This window comes from Neomonachus schauinslandi, chromosome 11 (assembly GCF_002201575.2).
Source record: "Neomonachus schauinslandi chromosome 11, ASM220157v2, whole genome shotgun sequence".
Taxonomy (NCBI): Eukaryota; Metazoa; Chordata; class Mammalia; order Carnivora; family Phocidae; genus Neomonachus; species Neomonachus schauinslandi.
Window position 1 is genome coordinate 42,982,934 of NC_058413.1, and position 20,959 is coordinate 43,003,892.

Sequence of the window (20,959 nt, forward strand, 5' to 3'; positions counted from 1 at the left end):
ACACATTTTTCTCCCATTCTGTGTGACTAACTGGGGAACATGCACGAAACACTTCTGTATATACTCAGATATGATGATTGTCTTGAGTAAATGCTCTTGTAAGCTGGACTGGACACTTTTATTTTCATAAACGTCATTTTTACTTGAAAGAACCAATGACAGACAAATTATGGCTGTTCCGACTAGAGAATGTGGTAGATGTTTTCTCAAAAATGAAGTGAGCTTGTCATTTCGAGGAAAACAACAGACAGGATGCGTTGCCAATGACGAAATTCAAACTTTCAAGCAAAACTTAGAATTTTGGAAAACTTGTATCTGTCACTATGAATCTGGTGGCTTTCTAATGCTTAAACATGTTTCTGATGAGAATGGAAGCAATATTAATGAATGTGATTTTTGATGTCTCAATATCTGGACCATCTGCGTAACTTGGTAAACCAGTATGTTCCAAATGACCAATGTATGATGTCACAAAATCATTTATTTGTAAAAGATTCATTCGAAGTGCAAAGTAAAGCAATGCATTTTAATGTAACAGAGTACACATTTAATGCTACGGTTTCATGTTCTACACTGTAATTATCCTTTAAGGAACTACCCTTTGGAGATGCCTTGGTGGCTCGGTCAGTTAAGCATCTGCCTTCAGTTCAGGTCATGATCCCAGGGTCCTGGGATGGAGCCCCACATCAGTTCCCTGCCCAGTGGGGAGCCTGCTTCTCCCTCTCCCTCTGTCTGTTTGTGCTCTCTGCTCTCTCTCTCTCTCAAATAAATAAATAAAATCTTAAAAAAAAAAAAGAAACTACCCTTTGTAGAGTTTTGGTATAGTATCAAAGAAGATTATCTGTAATTAATGAAAAAGTTATTAAAATATTCTTCCTTTTTCCAGTTACATATCTGTGTGAGATAGAATTTCTTTATATACTTCAACCAAAAAAACATACTACAACAGGTTGAATGCAGAGGCAAATAGGAAAATCTAGGTGTCTTCTAATTAAGTCAGATATTAAAGAGATTTGCAAAAATGTAAAACAATGATGCTCTTTCACTAAATTTCTTTGTTTTAGACAATATAATTATTTTCATAAAATATGTTAACATGTAATGGGTTTATTATTGCTAATTCATTATATGTTACTTTTTAAATTAATTAATAAGTAATATTTTAAAACTTCTGTTTTAATTTTTGATATGTTGAATTTTGATAGACACAACTCATATAAGCAAAAGGATGTTTCAGTTCTCAATAATTTTTAAGCATCTTGAAATTAAAAAGCTTGAGAATTGCTGCTCTGAGATCCTTGTGGACAAAGTGGTATTTGGGATGAGCAATAATAAAGGGGAGAGGGACCTGACATTTATCAGTTTGCACTATGGTTGGGAAGCATCATGACTTAATTGGGCTTCATGGCAATGGTTGGTTATCAAGACAAGATCATCCCTGGAGCAGCAAAAGGAAAGTCATCTATTACTTAAGATTAGTAGAAATCACTTCTGCCAGCATCGAATTTTCAAAGTCCTTCTTAGACCCTCTCTGTGTCCTTCCCATTGGCTCCAATCCTCTGACCCCTTTCCCTCTAAGGAAGGTCTGGCCTACAATTCCTCATCAGTATTGGCCATGGTGACTAGATGCGAGCTAGAAATCTGCTTCCCAGGTCTCAGCGAATACTGCTCAGAATTCAACAATCAGTACCTAATAGTTGGGAAGGCACCAAGCACTTCCAAGGCACTAAGAATGAAAGATGAGTGTGTCATGGCTTTTGTTCTAGAGGACTGCTCTGCCTGATAGAGAAGAAAGACTCCTTAAGAAATAATTACAGTCTGATGTGATAAACGCTCCTCTGTACATAGTGACCAGATTTTTCCAACCCCAAAATAAGATACACTGACATCTGACAAAGGAACAATCCTGGGGGATCTAGAGCACATGTCTGTTTTATTAAGAAACTCCCAACAACTCCACAGAAATTCTGAACAGATTTGTACTTGATTTGGCCCAAAGACCCAGAAACAATGGTCTGTACTTTCCCCCCCCCCCAAATTCTGGGGAATAACAGTGTCAGAACAGAACAGCACAAGAAGCTCCTTAAGATTACGAAAGATGAGTAATGGGCCCCTAACATTTTATTTCCTCTGGGTTAGTGGACTGGAGGCACTGGAGGAAATTTTTTTCCATCATCCTTGTTCCAAGTGGTTTCTTCCTCCCCAGGAAGAGAGTCCAACTTTGTTCACACAGGTCTCCCACACCAGCTGAAGCAGATCAAGCTGAATCCCAGAGTGAGAAGAATGAACTAGGAAGAAGCTTCTAAGATCCCAAGTCTTGATTACATGTGGGTAAAATTAAATAATCTTGATCTGCCAAGTCCCTGCTGGGCGGGCTGCCTGGGGACTATGGAGGCTCTGGTCTGGACCAGGTCTTCTTAAGTCCCAACTACGTACCCTTTGCTCCCCCTTTTTAGGGGCTGACCCAAATCCCTCTTTTTAATCTCTTTCTCCCAGTTCCACTTGTCTTTCCCAGCTGTGGCAACTCAAAAGTGAAATGAATAAGAATAAAACAGACAACGAACAGAAAAATCGTGTTCAGTGCCCCACACCAACAGCCTGCCACCCACAGTTAGAGAGAATGAGCGTCACTGGGTCTTAAAGGCAGTCCAAGGAGCCTGACAAATCCCTTTTCAAATCTTGGATCCACTATTAACTTACATCTGACTAGGGGCAAATCATGACATCTCTCTGATATTCAGTGAGCTCATCCACAAACACAGGTTATTCTGAGGATTAAATGACATAACATATGTACAAATGCTTGGCACACAGTAGGTCCACTACTCATCATTAGAATTTTCACATTTTTGTGTGTGATTATTCAGTAAGTGCCTGTCTCCCCACAAATCTCTGAGTTGTATGAGAATATGGGTTGTGTCTTTTTTTGTTCACTATTATATCGCTAGAGCTTAGCATGGTGCCTGGCACATGCTAGGTATTTGTTGAGATGATCATATGCTAAAAGGGAGTTGGTAGGGTCCTGATTAAGGATCTTCTCCAAAATAGCAAGTTTGGGGCCTCTTAACAACTCCTATGGATTGGTATTGGCTATCTGGAGCATGGTGTCATGAAGGATTGTAAGGTGGTATCTGGAATCCGTAGGGAAAGTGTGTGCAGATAGATTACCAGCATTATGATTGAGGATGCTGAATGTTTGTTGACCTTAATCTGTGGAGTCAAGAGCAGGTCCTTCTTGCCAGCTATTTCCAGCACAGATAGATCTATTGTGTAATTCATGGATAGAGCCTCTTTAGGGGGACTGAGGTTACCAAATGCTTGACCTGAAGATAAGCAGCATGACCTTTGAAATATTTTTTTAAATCACAGATTAGAACAATGCTATGCAACGAAAGCTCAAAGCATACCAGTATTATATCTGCTAATCTTGATGAATTCACTTTCTGGGAATGTGTATTTCATGAGTCAGCTGGTAAAAGCCAATAGACCTGACATACTTCGGCTGGTTTACCCCACAACCAGACAACTTCACTGCACGCCTTCCCCCAATCCACGAGGTGTCTACTCTACTCACGAGGGTAATCCTTTGGGTGCGTCTTCTCGGACCAATTCCCATAAAATATGAGTCTGTACTTGGCAGTTCCACAGGCACAGCAGTCTAAGATTGGTTTGTCAGTCACCCCGTCAAACATGGAATCTGAAACAGTCAGGGAAATCACTAAGTTAGGAAACAAATGTGGTCACTTATAAGGCAGCACCCTCTTGGTCTTATCCTGTCCTTAAGGCTTGGGAAAAGAAGATGACGTGCAGTTTTCATCGACTAACAACACCCAGAACCAGGTCAGTACTTGGGCTATAAAGGATCTTTATATAACTCTAAGTATGGTAATTATATTCTGCAAATAAAAAAGACTCAGAACTTTTTGCTCTAATAATGTGAGGAGACCTGTGAGACCAATAAGGCTGAATATTTAGGAAACCAGGGATAAAATTTCCTGTTATCCTTTTTTCCCACAATAGGACTTTCCCACTAAATTTTAAGAGGAATATGCATGTGTGTGTTTTCTCTAAGAAATGTTCTCTGGGGCTGAATTGCCAGGACCAGAAGGAACAGCTTTGCAGAGGAGCAGTGAGAACAAGTAGACAGACACGAAGGACTGCCGAAAACTATTGTAAAAAATGCATATATAGTCACATCCCTTCTTATCAAGCTTTCAGAGACTTGGGAGGGGTGAGGGTTTAGGACGATGTTGGTAAGTTCAGGTTTACTTCTGAGCACAGCAGCAGCCAGGAAAAACTTAACAGGATTCCTTCTCTGTCCCCATTTTTATCTGTGAATAGCTGATAAGTGAGGAAAGAGAGATTACATGAATAAATTCAGTATTTCCGATTGTCAAGCTCACATCCCTAACTGCATTGTTGCTTTCAGTCTGTTCTGCTTCCTGCAAGACCAAACAAAGGCTTACAGATGCAACTTGCTTCAGCTACTTTTTCTTTGGTTTCTCCAGTGGTATTAACATAAAGGTTCTTTTTTTTTTTTTTTTTGCAAGTTGGACATTTATTCTTAAATATTATATAAAGAGCAGTGACAGTATAAAAATCTTTTTTGAGTGTCAGGAAGAGCATTTAAAAGTCTTCCTTGTGGAATTCACTGGGTACCTTTGGTCTGAACATGCAAAATCAGTGATGGATAGAAGAAATGAATTCTGCACTCTAGGATGGAGCAAAAGTATGAAATATGGTAATAATAACAACATTATATAGAGTCCTTGTAGGTGCTGATCTCTTTCCATGCACAGTCTCATTTAATCCTAGCAACCATAGGAGCTAAGTACTTTAGTTAACACCATTTTGCAGATCAGTAAACTGAGGCAATTAGGTAACCAGTGCAAGGTCACAGGGTTAGTAGGTTTGCAGGCAGAACTGGAACTCAGGCCTTTTTGAGTCCAGAGTCCAGGTTCTTAATCTTTGTGCTGTATCACTCCAGGAAGGACCTTCTGCTGGATAGGTCTGCATAAACACCAATGAGAGTAATTTTTGTGTGTGTATTTCTCTATGCTTTTTCAAGTGAAGGCTGGTGCATCTAAAATATGGCCTCCCTATATAGCTCTCCAGGGTTTCTAAATAGCACCAAAGAAGAGGTCTGAAACCACCCAAAATAGAAATCATTGTTTGGCTATTTTTTTTCTCTACACTTGGAAGAGGCCCGCGCATTGTCTGTGCTTAGGAGCAGGCTCTCCGTTGCTTAATGCACATGAAACCCAGGTACCATTCCTGTGTAAGCCACTTTGATAGTTAAGGGACAAGCCCTATTGAATATATTTCAGGAAAGGTAGCGTAAATTAGGAACTCTTAAAGACTTTTTTCCTTTTACATTTCCATTATTATTATTATGATCAACTATGTTATAAAAGAACTAAATTAGTTTTGAAAAAGGGATTCCAAGCTGAGAGATACATGGAGAGGTTTCAATTGTAGCTCCCAGGTGCCATTTGATGACGGAGCAATCTCTCAAAAAACCAAAATAAGGCAAACTGGTAGCTTTACCTTCTCAAAAGGGCTTTCAGATATGGGTAGTAAACTTAAAGATATATTCAGGAGTTCAGGGGAATACACTTACAATAAACCTTTTGGAATTCCAAAGGAAAATTAGCTTCCATTTAAAAAATAAGGCTCTAAGTTTGAAACTAAAAACAGACCTACTGTTCCCTTTGAGGAAAAGCCTATTGAAAAGGAACCAGGTTTTTAAAGGGTGATGATGACCAGAGGTAACTCACCCCTCTTCTGCTAACTGCAGCGGGGCCTGCCCAATATGGGGGACTTCCGGCCGTGCTGATCCCCTAGCTGCCCCCTCTCTCATTTCTACTCTCCATCCATTAGCTTCTTCCTTTTCAGCTCTCCCCTTAGTCTTCCTTTGCTCCTTATTCCTTCTTTCCCACATTTTCCTTCCTTCTCTGCGTTCCTTCTCTATCTCTCTCACTTCATCGTTTGTGACGTGGTATTCAAATAAACATGGGCATGTATGTGTTTCGTATAGGTCACCTTTTTGAATATTTTATGTCTCTCTGTTCCTAATTGTAAGTAACTTAATGTTTTATGTTTCTTTAAAAAAAAATAATGATTGCCATTGCCTTTTATCTTTGCAGTTGTTAATTTTTCCCCTATGGATGCCAGCTTCAACTGAGAAAAAATACTCAATACTAGTTTCTTTCTCCCCTTCCTTGATAGATTTGATCTGACTCACCAAGGAAGCTGAGAATGTAAAGACCTTAATGGAAGAGCTAGAGATAATTAAGTAGGCATACACATTTAAGAGAAATCCTTTTGCTCTCTGCTTACAAATTAAAGACTTTCTTAAGGTGATCTGCTTTTCTAATTGTGGGATTTCCTCATGGGTCTGCTGTCTCTGGGGATGGTCTAAAACTGCACGTAATGATCCTTCAGCCCAGGGCCTGCAGGACCTTTTTTTGCCCACAAAGTTGCTGTTGGAAAACGATCTTCTTATACATAGGCATGTTTAGTCATTTTGATAGGATCTCCGCTTCAGAAGTGATAACCAATACAGACTTGCATGCCATTTGACACCGCATCTGCAGAATTTAGCATATTTGTCTAGCTTCACACAACATCAGGGCTGAGGCTCTGGCAAGCGCACTTTAGTTAATGATTGCTGTCCGTATGCGGGGTGACAGCAAAGTGTTTCCTAAGAACCCTCAAATCTGGGAAATAAGACTGTCCTCTGAATGTCAAGCTAACAAAACCAGACCACAGTGGCTGTGATTAGCCATCTATGGGTGTAGATCTAGAGGTGGCTTATAAATGTGTGATCCAGAACACTCTGACTCTACTTCATGGACCTGCATGTCATCTCATGGAGAGAGGGCAGGAAGGGGACTGTACTTTAGGAACAAAGAGCCTCAATAGTCAAGATGTTCTGTGCTAGCAAAAAAGCTGAGTAATTAAATACAAAAAGGAAGGCCCCCAAAGCCGTGTGTGGTCATGTCCACCTGGAAGCTGACAAGGCACCTGGCCCCCAGGTTCTAGCTCTCTGGCCCCTACGACAGGTATAACCCTAATGCAGGTGTCCAATTCTCTCCCTCTGCTCTTTTCATGCTTTCCAAGCCATCTTCCACATAGAACCTAGTTTCTGCTCTCACTTGTCCAGAGGGAGCTATGCTTTGGTACAATGCACTGAAATGTAGTCCCTTCAACAGAAAGGCAGTGGCTAAGAACACTGGCTCCTAGGTCCAAACCCTGTTCTCGACCACGAGCTGTATGATGCTAAGTGAGATTTTAAAAACTTTCCATGTCTCAGACATTTCACCTATAAAATAGGGATGATCTGACAGTCTTTACCATATAGGGCTGTTATGCAGAGCGCATGAGCAAGGCACGTGAAGTGCTTAGAATAGTGCCTGGCATATAGCAAAGCACTTGAAAAATATTAGCTATTATTATTATTTTCCCAGAAGACCTATATGAAACTTTCTTTCTCTCAGCAGCTTATGATTTACTAGAATTGGAGATTATTTCTCTCAAAATGCTAACTGCTCTAAATGCAAATAAAAATTCTGCAAAAATGAATAGACATTAGACAGTTAAGATATATAATTGTAGAACATTTTCTATTTTTATTTAGTTCTTTAATGACTTGTAAACACATTCAGATGTTAAAAGTCCTAATTTTTTATGATGGATTAATAAACAAGCTTTTGCATACAGATAACAATAGCTAACACACACACATATATATATTACATATATATATATATATATATAATATATATATATATATATATATATGTAATATATATATAGCATTTACTATGTGCCAAGGAGGCGCTGTACTATTTTAAATATATATTAAGTCACAGGGCTGGGAAGGGCAGAGTGAGGATTCAAACCCAGGCTGGATCTGAATCCCAGCCTCTTCTCTGATCTGCCAGTCTACTTGATCTCCATGAGCTTTGTTAGAGTGCCTTCAACCCAAGGAGAGGGCATCAATAAGCCTGCAAACCTAAGGGCCACGTCCTTGAATGTGGCAAACTCATAAGGTCAATGCTTCCTCGGCAATCCCACCTCCCGCTTGTCTTTCTTGGAGAAAATCCCCCCATGTTGCCCAGGTGCCTCACAAGTTCTGCTGGTGATTATTCCAGAGAACGATTAAAGACATCTTAAAGGTACACAATTGTGCATTTCTTAATTAAGTCCTGTGAATTATTCCAAGGAACCTCTTTAGAATAATCACTGTTTCACAAAAATAAGAAGACGACACCAATATAAGGTACATTATCTCCTACCCAGGGAATCAAAGCTGAGTAATTAGAGCTTAACGCGGATCCAATTATCCACTGCACACAGCCAGATTAAAAATCAGTGCTACGTGAGGGAGCAGAACCTGGAGAAGCTCAGAAAGCCCAATCACCGAAGTCCTGCCACTGGGTGGCTGGACTGAATGAGCCCCCTTCCATTTCTCTGGCTCCTCCTCCACCTGCAGTCCTTACCTTGTTCACAAAGTTTCTTGGTCAGAGAGCCCTCATCTTGGAAATAAATGATGCGTTTCTGTACGATGCTGGCCCTGTTGGGAAAGAAGACACAAGTGCAGTGGTGAGGAGAGAAGGTTGGAGGGACGTCGGATCCTGGCCTGGCTGCCTAAGGCTGTGCGGCTTCGGGCGAGTCACCCCTCACTCTCTGTGCCTCAGTTTGTTCATTGGAAAACTGGCATTCATAATAATGCATACCTCATGGGATTGCTCTGAGAACTAAATAAAAAAACATGTATGTCAATACTTAGAAACCACTCAATAAATATTAGTTGTTGTGCTGTCTGCGGTGGTGCTAATATTATTGTTAAGGTAAGAAAGTGAACTAATGGCATTTTCAGTAACTTTTCTCAGTGGCTCATTTTATTATAGTTTTGTATCAAACGACTGAAGTCATTTATAGACCCACCAAATTCAAATCAGAAAAGCATGTCAAGTCCTCTTCCTGAAGGGGAAAAAAAGAATTTGAAAATGTATTTTGATTTGCTCTGAAAATGTCATTCTCTATCTTTCCTGAAAGTCTAGACGAAACTGTCTCCTACATTCTGAACAAAGACAATTTCAGCTGTTATATCTCTCTCTTAAACATGTCAAACACAGGATCTTAGAATCTGGAAAGAATATTTGGAGGTTGAAAAATTACTTCTGGCCAGCGCACATTTTCCCTTTAATCTAGGGCTGCACAGACAGACTCCGTCTCCTTTAACCCACTCTGCTGTGTATTTTCAGCTGGCCTCACAGACATTGAACCCTGAAACCCAGCATTCCTGTAATGTGAAGTCTACAACACTTAGCAATGAAATGGTACCAGTGGATTTCGAGCCCTTTCTATTGATTTTCTTCAGCAACGCTACTCAATCAAAAGGTAATTTTTACTTTGATTGGCTCTATTTCACAGAGAAAGGGATCCCTTGGCTCCATTACAGCTAAGCACACCAAAGGAGTGTTAGGGTCACATGATCTGCCCTGTGTCCCATGACTGCAGACCCAGGCAGGGGTCAATGTGTGCATGGCTCTACAGAATATGGAGGCAGTTTTCTCGATGGTGTGGGCCTAGGCCAAGATTACTTTCCAAAGAAACATCTACTCTAAACCCAGTCTTGCACAAAAGAATAAAATTCAGACCAGCCTACAGATGTCTTTTATAGTCTTTCCTTTCCCAAGAGAGATGAGATGTTGAAATAAATGAATGAAATATGCTTCTTGTTTCTGCAAAACTACTTTGATCATTGATCCATTCTGTTGACCATCAAGCAGAAAGTTTCCTCAGGCCAAGAGAACTCTCTTGAGAACACGCATTCCAAAGCCAAATCACAAAGCCTTTTGGTAGTCAGAGCATCCCATTATCTACCACTTCAGTGTGTTCCACACCAAGAAGAGCCTCAGAGACCCCTGTGGATGGTGAGGAGAAGGACTTGTGGGAAGTAGCCCAGGTTTGGCATTCTTGCTTCAATTAAACGCTTCATCTTCTTTCCTACCAAAGTGGCCTCCTCCCCCATTTGTCTTCCCCCTGCTTAGTAGCCAGACACTGGCCAGGGACAAGTCAGATGGGGCCACTTCCCATTCTCAAAGTTGACAGCATAATGGGGAGAAAGCACCAGACAGCTAAATCCGCAGCTAATCATTTAACATGACCGTGATTAAGTGCTGAACAGAGAAGTCCCCAGGATGTGGGAGAGTATAACACAGGGGGTCCTGACCAAGCCAGGAAAACTCCCCTCAGAAAAGAAGGCTTAGATTGGAAAGAGTAGGAGCTCACTAGGGCAAGTGGGAGAGAGAAACAAAGGAGAGGACATCCTTTAAAGATCCTTGATGTGGGAGGGTCATGGCTCACTGCAGAACTGACCAGTGGTTAAGCCAGGGAGATGGTGTAAGATGAGCTGGGGAGGTGCACAGGGCTACATCACCCCAAGTCTGCAGGGAGATGGCATTTTACACCAAGCTTGGTAAGATCTCTTTGACAAGTGCATCCTAAGAAATGAGATAATCAGATTTGCTCTTTTAAAAAGAGCACTTGAGGGATGCCTGGGTGGCTCAGTCAGTTAAGCATCTGTCTTCAGCTCAAGTCCTGATCCCAGGGTTCTGGGATTGAGCCCCACAATGGGCTCCCTGCTCAGTGGGGAGTCTGCTTCTCCCTATGACCCTTCCCCTGCTTGTGTTCTCTCTCAAATAAGTAAATACAATCTTAAAAAAAATAAAAAGAGCACTTGGGGGTGCCCAGGTGGCTTAGTCTGTTAAGTATCTGACTCTTGATTTTGGCTCAGGTCATGATCTCAGGGTTATAAGATTGAACTCCATGCTGGGCATGGAGCCTGCTTAAGATTCTCTTTCTCCCTCTCCCTCGCCCTTCCCCACCTCTTCCCCTCTCTAAAAAAATAAAAATAAAAATAAAAAATAAAATAAAATAAATAAAAAGAGCACTTGGGCCATAGAGTAAAAATGAGTTGGTGGGTGGTTGCAGTGTAGAGTTCCCAGGCAAATTAAATTCTACTTCAACAAAATTCACTTGGGACGCCTGGCTGGCTCAGTCAGTTGGGTGTCAGACTCTTGATCTCAGCACAGGTCTTGATCTCAGGATCTTGAGTTCAAACCTTGCATTGGGTTCAGCATGGAATCTACTTAAAACAAAACAAAACAAAACAAAACAAAACAAAACAAAATTCTCTTGCTAACGTGGCTTGAAAACCCCTGATCTATAGGATAAAATACAAAATTATCACTGTATTCAAGGCTTTTCATAAAATTTCTCCCAAACTTCATTTGTCCCCATTTCGTGCCATGCTCCTTGGGTTCCAGAGTTTGAGAAGGGGAATAAACTTCCTCTTATCTGAACACCTCTTCCACTCTACTGGGCCCTTGCTGGTGCTGTTTCCTCTCCCAGAATCTCCCCAAATCTGCCTGTGTTAGCATCTGTAACAGATACTCTGAATTTTCTTCCTCCTGCTGTGAATAAGAGAATAATGGCAAAGCCTATGATCATGTTTAGAAAAATTAAATCACCCCAAATTTTCAAAAGTATAATTGTAAAAATGTGGGTGGCCAGAGATAGAAAACATGTGTTTCCTATAAGATGTTTTCATTTCCTTCATGCCTTGTTTTATGAAGTCTGTGATGGCTTACTCTCTCTTTTTGATAATAGTTCTAATTTCTGAGCCCTTCCTATGTGCCCGTCACTGTGCTAGGGAGGCCCTAAATTTATGTACATTACCTTATATATCTTATGTTTTACATATATTACAACTCCTCAAATTCCTTCCTCATCCAAAACCGTTAGGTTAGATGCATTTTTGAATTCAGAATTTTACAGATATTAGGAAGTTAAGATGATAACATACTATTAACATCCCCATAATCAAACCCATCAATATTCTGTAGCAAAATGTAAGAATATTCATAATAAGACAGTAAATAAAAACCTTAGTTTCCTGTCAGTTTAGGTCAACTTTAACAAGCAAACTTGTTAAAATGCTCTTAGTTTTAGAAGGATTAAGATGAAAGTTTGCAGCTAATTTCCCCTTTACCGGTGATGATGACCAAAATGCAGGGGGGTAAGTAACATGCTGAAGGTTTTGAGGTTTCCCCTGTCTATCTCCAAAGCTCATGGCCTGTCCTACGTCCAGCATGGTTGTAAGGGATTAAAGATGATCACATATAAAAAGTATAATTGGCTTGTGAGGTAAGTGTTATTATGAAATGTAACTGCAAATTGACTTTCCTTGGCTCCATTTTAGCATCGCATGGAACATACCATGAAAAGCTGAGACTTTGGTGGGTTTCCCTGGAGCCTGGGTCATGATCACCTGAGCTCTCCACAAAGACTGAGCATACATCTCCATGCCCATGCTTGGCCAAACCTCTGGATTATACCCTTTGGATTTCAAACTCTGTGCAGATCAAACGTGGGATACAAGGCTTGTTCTGATCTGACTCTATCTTTATCTAATGCCTCCTGAGCACTCTGTCCAAGCCATACACTATATTTGCCTTTGTAATCTCTGCCCCTGGGCCTCTGTCCATGGGACCCCTTCTATCCTTTTCTGTGACTCCTCAACACGCATATGAGCATAACACACACACACACACACACACTTACTTCAGTTACCCAGAACTCGTACCCACTAAGCTTGGTTTCTTGACTGGCTGCTTGGTTAAGTGCTCTTCCTATGAGCCACAGCCTCTTGGATTTCTTCCACCGCAGCACTTAATAACCTGTGCTCTAATAGCCTATTTACTTTTCTATCTCCTGTATTAGTATATAAGCTTCTCGAGAGCAGGAACTGTATCTTACTTCTATTGATGTTAGCAGTGTTGTAGCACTCGGATTCAAGGAGAAGGAACAGAGTTTGGGGAAAAGGAGAGGATTTAAGGTTAAGTGGTCTGTAGGGCATGATGGTGGCTAATCTAGTGACCTTGGACATAGGGACCTGTAACTCAGGAGGGATGTGGGGGGTGGGGAGCAGGGGCATGTGAGTCACTGGAGCGGAAGTTTCTGAGGCAGCTGATGTCACCCAGGGCAAGTGTGCAGAGTGAGAAGAGAGTCAGGTTGAACCCAGAACTCTGGGGAAGACCAACATTCACTTGCGGATATGCCGGCAGAGACCAAGATTTGGTACGCTTGATTGCAGAAGATGTTTCTTTTTATTCCTCATCTGGTCAACTCCTGAGAAAGTTTATATTCTGAGAAATGCATTTCATTTTGAGATGTTCCCATCAAAAGTATAAAACTCAGCTGAGATTTATAAATCATATTATAGTTCAGAAAAATAATAGCTTTACAAGATGAGAAAACTGCTGGTAAGAATTCCCTTAGCATTTCAAAATGACAAATTTCTCCCATTCTGTGTTGCAATTTGGCAGTCCTGTTGCATAGCATTTATGCACTGATACACTGAATGCTCTCTTATCATGAGAGAGCGTGTCAAGGAAATCTAAATTACATTTCTCAGTATGTTAACTTCTCAAACTTTGCAATATTGAGGTTCTAAATAACTTACTAATCATTTCAAAAGTTTTATTTTAAACCTAAGGTGGTGGAGCATTTCTGGATCTCTTAGATACTTGACCCTTTTCTGTCTGCAGGGTTTATTCATTTGCTGTTATTTTTCCTTGGGGAATTTTCCTGTTGGGATAAAGTTAGAGTTTGCTAAGTTGTGGGTATGCTGTCTCAGGCTAGGCCTGGACCCCTGCTCTCAGCAAAAAGGGATACGGAGATATTAGAAACTGAAGGACTTGGGAGAAATCAGGCCAGGAAATGACTTAAAAATTCACATGGATCCTCAGTGCCTGGGTCACTGCTGTAGAGAGATAATTCATGTAAGGTCCTTAATACATGGCTGTTGTGTGAAGTAGATATTCACTATGTAGTAGCCATTATCCTTACTGTTGTTAAATCACCATCTCCTAGCAAGTGCTTGGCACATAAAAGTACTTAATAAACAGTAGCTATTATTACAATTAACATCTGGTCTGTCTCCTTGGCTTGTGGAGAGAGGAGTAAGGGTGCTACCTTGGTCAGCTGCTTCAGGCAGAGATACTGAATGGCCAAAACGAAGCTCAGGTTTGTGGTCTCCAGACTAAGGTTGCCAATGCTCTTCCCAAGTCCAGTAAAATCCCTGCTACTGAACATTTCTTGGGGTGCTTTAAAAACTTTGCCTACAATCTCAGGGATGTTTTTTCATGGAAGTGGTCCAGCTTATAACCAGTGACATCCAAAGAACAACTCTGTGGGAGCACCCAGAAATAAAATATTAGAGTCATGGTGACGGTAATATCATCAGGGGCTGAGGCTATGTGCCTTATTTTACTTCACGAGGATGCCAAGTACTAAACTGATCATGGTCTCATGTTAAACAACAAATATTTACAGAGACTGGGTGCATTCCGTGATCCAAACTCTTCCCAGTTTTTTATATGGTTTTAGGTGGATGTCAGGACATGAAGCTATGTCCAGGAGTAGACAGGCACCCTGGCATCCCGTCATAATGTGCCCATGGGAGAAAAAAGTGAAAGCTTATCTGCAGGGCTCCATCTACAACACCCATGAGTTGGATTTGGGGAAGCATCTCAGCTCATGGCCAACAGTAAAGTTGGCCTGGCTGCCCAACAGTAAAATCAGAATCTACAGTTGGGGTCACAAAGCTATAGACTCAGAGACTGGTATAGTCATCTACCATTACTGCAAAGAAGCAATGCTAGTAACTGCCATGAGATTATTCCTGCTTAATTATCAGTCATTCATAAAACACTTACTGAGGAATTATTTTGTGTCAGACACCTGATAGGAGCTGAAAATTCAAAGATGAATAAGAGACAGTGCCTTCCAGTAAGGAGATCCTAGCCTAGTGGGAGAAGAGCGAGACAAATAAAGGAAACAGGAAATCAATGTTGAGTGAGATGATGGAGGAGCCACGGGAGGCAGAAGAGCAGTGACTAACTTGGGCTTTGCAAGGCTGCAACTGGAAGCAATGATGGCGGCCCTGAAGTTTTGAATTAAGATTGGGGCAGTGGAAATAGAGAATCTGAGACACACGTTGTAGGAAAATTTATCAGGCCTGGGTAATTTACAGGACTTGGGCAGAAAGAGGCGGTGGAGTACAAGATAATTTATTTGTTTTTTGTTTCTTTAACAATGAAACACTCAAGTCCTTCACAAATATTAACTTATTTAATGCTCCCAACAATCCCATGAAGTAGGCACTACCATTATCCTTGTCTTACAGATGAGACAGCTATCAGAGGGAGGTAGGTTAAGTGACAGCCCCAGTGACTAGAGGGAGGGATGGTGATGCCAACCACTGAAACAAAAGACAGAAGGTGCAAGGAGGAATTTTTTTTTTTTTAATTTTTGGAATTTGTATTGAGATAATTGCAGATCCACATGTAGTTTTAAGAAATAATACAGAGAAATCGTACACTGTCCGATTTTCCCCAACGGTAACATTTTGTAAAAGTTCAGTCTGTATAATGTTATGGTGAGGACATTGACATTGGTACCATCCACCAGGCTGGAGGAATCATGTAATAGGGTTAGATGAGGGCCAGATGATGCCATCCTAAAGAAAGTGTGCCTATGACAAGCTGCCACACTCTAAGAAAGAACATTCTCAAATGACTCTCAGAATACATGGTATGTTGGAACCCCAAGTGGAGAATCATCTACAAAAATAAAATCATGTAATAGGGTTAGATGAGGGCCAGATGATGCCATCCTAAAGAAAGTGTGCCTATGACAAGCTGCCACACTCTAAGAAAGAACGTTCTCAAATGACTCTCAGAATACATGGTATGTTGGAACCCCAAGTGGAGAATCATCTACAAGTGCTATGGTGACTCAGGGGTAGCAGGCCATTTCTGGCTGGGATGAGGTGGGGGTAGAGGTGGTAGGAATGAGGTCCATCACAATAACTTCTTGGAAAGATGCCACAGAAACTGAGTCTGTAACCAGGGACGGGCACTTTGTAGCAGTTAGAGCTGTACGCCAGAAAGAGTCCCTAGGCAGGTCCACCACCCATGGTCTTTCCTTTTTTTTTTTTTTTTTTTTAAGATTTTATTTATTTATTTGAGAGAGAGAGAATGAGCAGTAGGGAGGGGCAGAGGGGGAGAGAGAGAGAGAGAAGCAGACTCTCTACTGAGCAGGGAGCCCGATGCAGGACTCGATCCCAGGACCCTCAGATCACGACCTGAGCTGAAGGCAGATGCTCAACTGACTGAGCCACCCAGGCACCCCATCCATAGTCTTTCTATACCTAACCTGGGCTACCAGCACTCCACAGTGCTGCACATACACACACAGCTTATGTTATGACCAGAATCTGGCTGAGAGGTCTGTTCGGTTCTTAACAAGACTACATTCCATTCCCAACCTTGTATGATGATGACTGGATTTCTCAAGCTCTTGAGTCACATCATTGAACATAGTTACATCTACAAAGCCCCGGTTTTAATTTGAACAAAAACTGGAGAAGAAGTATTTTTAAACATAGTTTATTTCTTCTCAGAATGACCCCATGACCCTGGGGATAACGAGCTTATCATGGTTCCATTTTTCTCTTATTATTGTCCAATTTCAGACCTAATCTTTATCATATAGCTTGTCAATACTATTACTCCAACACTTTACATTTTACCTTCCCAAAATCCAATGGGAAATTAACAATGAGGAATTGATTTTCATAAGAGAGATGTGAAAAGAAAAGAATAAAACTGGATTATGTTTTAAAAGAGCTAATTTAGATATGAGAGGCATTCAAACCAGACAGGCATTCATTTACTCGTGTTTTGTTTACCAGAGTAGGTGCCACAGAGCTGTTTGAGGGAGTGGAGGTACAAGAATGAATAAGGCCTAGTGTGACATCCAATAGTCAACAGCCTGGTGAGAGAGAGAGAGGGAGGGAAAAAGAGAGAGAGAGAGAGAGAGAGATACATAATCTGCTGACTCAGAATCCTGCATAATGAGTGCTGGCATCTACTCAGTATCCATGCCTTCCATCTTTCATGATTTCATAACCCTGATCTTTGGGGGGTGGTACCAGGTAAGCCAGTCACAATAGTCCTGTTCTCACTGCCCCAGCCTTCCTTGCAGCTGGGGAGTGGGTGCATGTGCCCCACATGTGGCCTCACTATCAGAAGGGGAGGTGTGCAGGATGGAGGAGAGACCATCTGAGAAAGCTTTGCTTTCCAGCTGAAAAAAATTAATGACCTACCTTGCCTGTCCCTGTTTTTTTCTAGCCTTGACTACAAGCACAATGTGGGAAACAAAGCAGCCATTCTGTGACCATGAGGAAAAGGCAGAGAAAAAAAGCAGAGACCCTGGCCCTGACATTGTTTAGCTACAGAAACAATCCAAGCAGTCCCCTATGTCTGGCCTTTAATGTTTTATCAAAAACAAACAAACAAATCCCTCTATTTGTTGACGTTATCATTAGTCAAGTTTCTTATGAGCGCTGCTCTCAAAAGCACACCTAACTGATAGAAAGAGGTTTGTATGAACAAACCATTGTGGGAGCACAAGGGAGCGTGGTTCAAAAGGTGAGGTAGAGCCCGTTCTGCTGACCCTAGATACTGGGCCAGGAGATGGCACTGGGGAGCCACTGGAGGATGCTGGTGGGGCAGGGATGCTTTGATCAGAAGAGTCTTGGAGAAAGATGCTCTGTATTTGGTGGGTGGAAGGTCATTCTGCCCTTTGCTGGGACTTTTGATGGGACGCCAGGGACAGGCACCTGTTCACATTGACTCGGAAGAGAGCAGGCAGGCCTGCAGGTAAGAACCAGTGTGAAGAGTGACATGCTGGAAAGGAAGTGGGGTGGGTGGGAGTTTGACAGGAACACACAGGAGAGTGAAATATCCTTTTTTTTTTTTCCCTCTGGAGGAGGCTTTTATATGCCTGTAAGCTGTGGCTGAGGAAACAGTGGGAACCCTTAGGGGAATCTGTTAGATCACTGGTTGGAAATTTGTCATCTGTTGGAAAAATCTTAAATAAACTCACATGGACAAAATAAATAGACTGCAGGATGTATTCCCAGTTGTGGGAGCTCTGACAGGTAGGCAATTCTGGGTAGTGAACATGACCATTTCTTATTTTCTAGAATTATTTTAAACCAAACTATCAGTATTTTTTCAGCATCTTTTGACCCTTCATAGATTCCTCCCTCTGGCTTAACTGATCCATGGCATTTTTTCACCTTGCAAAGAGAAATACATCTAATTGTTGGGCCTGGGGTGAAGGTACTATCTCACAATACATCTTTAAGCCAAAAATCTCTTTCTCTTAAGATTACAATAGCCTGGGGTTTGATGTTCCTGAAAATTCCCTTCCCCCCCACTCCCAATCAGCCTTAGCATGCTACTCAGCATTTCATAACACGATTACCGGTACTTGGGGTGTTCCCAGTGGGGACAGATGACAGTTGGGTTCGCTGTTTCTCTGACATGGCTGAACCCATGATTCTGCTGGATAATGGCTTATCCAGTCAAGCTGCTGGTCAGCACCTGCCTCACTTTTCCCTCCAACGTCTTCACATCTATAAACCCTCAGCGGACTGTGAGCCCCTCCACCCCTGGGACCTTCATCACTGCCGGCCTGGAAACTAGCAGAGGATCTAACCAAGGCTCTTTGAACCTGGGGTTCTTAATCTGGGGGTCCACAGACAGGTCTCAGGATGATGAAATTTTGTGTGATGTGCACAAGTGCATATGTCTGGTGAAGAGTCCACGGTGTTCCTCTGTTTCTCCAAGGGAGTCCCTGACCTTGAAAAGCTTCAGAACCAGTGTTTGGTCTGAAATGAAGGATAGCAGATATGTGAAATCGCATGACTGTCATTCTGTTTAATAAAATCTCCAACTAAGATATATGCTCTTTTTTTTTTCTAAAGATAAAGTTTAAATTTTTATTCCAAGCATCCAAGGCTTCAACTGCTCTCTCTCTCTCCAGACTATGCTCTGATCCGAAATAGAACCTGTTTCGACTGGACAAGAAACAGAAGAGCAGCATTGCTCCTGGGCTTCCCGGTGTGCCTTGTGGGCCTTGCTGCTCTGGGCAGGGCACGGCTGTCATCACGTAACCATCCCAGCCTCTCCGCTCGAGGAAATGCTTCCATATCATAAAGGCACTCCTGGCTGGCTCATACAAGTCATCTCCTTCCCCACTCGGTCCCGCTCTGCCGTGGCCTCCGCTGCCTCCTTTCTGTGGGCTCCCACAAGCCATGACTGGCAGCACCGTTCTCTCAAATGGAAGGAAGCAGTGCAGGCGACAGAGGAAGGTCCTTACGCCTTGGCCACCTGACATCCTTTCTGTTCCTCCCAGAGCCTCCCAGTCACCCCGGGCTTTCTGCTGTGGAAACGGGAGCTTCCGGTAGAGCAGCAGATCTGGGTGTTGGGAGAGTCTCCATCCTCTCGGCTGGGCTGGGGACTGTGGGGGTGGTGGTGGGGGTGGTGGTGATGGTTCTTAGCTAGGGATTCATGGCCCGTGAATGGGTTTCAGAAGATTCCTGAGTCCCTGAAAAAGCGGTCTGCAAAATTTAAGTATGAGCATTGTTTTGGGGACAGATTCTACAAGAAGCACTGCTTTAAATTTTGGAGTCATGCTTTTCACGCCTGTTAGTCCCCACCCGAGGCCCCCACCTCCCTCCCTGCCCGAGGAAGGACACGCACGGAGGAGTCAATGCAGGGCTCCCTGGACGATTACTGCAGTAACCTCGTAAGACGTCTCTTCTCCTTGCCGACCCATTCGATTCACCTACACTCTGCCAGGGGATTAACTGTCACCTCCAGCACATTACCACTTCCTCTCACCGACTATTAGGCAGAGTGGTGCCATGGTCCTATTATGCCACCTCCCACCTCCACCCTGCCCCACTCGACCCCAGCACTGGGTCTCTACGCAAAGGTGCCTCTCTCACTTAGAGATCATGGTCTAAACTCTGGGCTAAACGTCCACACTCCTGAACACCAGGATGCAAGCTGCCATCACAGTCTGAGCCACACACACACCCCACCCCCGTGGTCCCCCTGACTCTTCCCAACGACCTGAACTCAGCCCTGCCATTTCCCTGGGTGCAGAATGTGTGGCATACAACCCCTCCTGGCTTCTGCCCCTGCTACTTGATAAGCCAAGAATGCACTCCCCGCCTGCCTCCCCCATCTGTCGCCATTTCACCTCACCGCTGCCTCAGAGTCTCATTGACCAGGACCGTCAGAAGCGACCTCCTCTGGGTTTCTAGAACGCCACTGATCTTTCCTGTTCATTTGGCATTCGGGCACGGGACACTCGAGGTTTGCTTAAACTGCAATGTCTTGTACTACAATTTAACTTACTGTGTGTTTATGTTTTGTACTTCTGACTGAATTCTGAGGTTTTTCAAGGAAGGGCCCTTTTTGTACGTGCTCGCCCCTCTAGCACTGAGCATAGTGCCTTCCCTGCAAAAAGCGCTGAAGGTGTGTTGATGTGATATGTTTTCATATTACTGACTTTACCCGAAAGTCAACTCTTTTATATTCAACACATCGTGTTGAGTGTCTACCATATGTCCACGATCTGGCAAGAAGCATAAGGTCCTTTGTGTTAGCAGTGCTGCCCAGAGTGCGGGGTAAACAGCAAACAGGGACTGGTCTGAGTCACGAAACATTTCCCACTGCATAAAGACCAGTTAAGTCTGCTTCGCTTTGTTCCAGCCAGGCAGTTTGGCCAATGGCAGCCATTGTTCTCAAAAGGAACCATTCGGGTTGAATTCAAAATCCCTTCACAATGCTGGGAATCAGCAGGATGATGGTATGTCTGCCAGGAGGAAGTTAAACCAGGGACAGAGTTCCTTTATGGAAAAAACCATTGCACTATGCATTCCACTTTGCTCATCCTTTGACTCTTTGCAAAAGACACTCACAGGCCTTACATTTTTGACTCACTCCAGATTTGTCCCAGG

General features: G+C 42.6%; 1 protein-coding gene across 1 annotated transcript in view; it reads right to left on the reverse strand.

Annotated features, from left to right (window-relative positions):
• Window positions 1–20,959, reverse strand: part of SPON1 (spondin 1) — a 246,612-nt gene that overhangs the window by 139,445 nt on the left and 86,208 nt on the right. The window contains exons 4-5 of the mRNA XM_021685787.1: window positions 8,505–8,578; window positions 3,575–3,697 (exon numbers count right to left, since the gene is read on the reverse strand). Of these exons, the coding sequence (XP_021541462.1) occupies window positions 3,575–3,697; window positions 8,505–8,578 (197 nt within the window). The remainder of the gene's footprint in view (window positions 1–3,574; window positions 3,698–8,504; window positions 8,579–20,959) is intronic.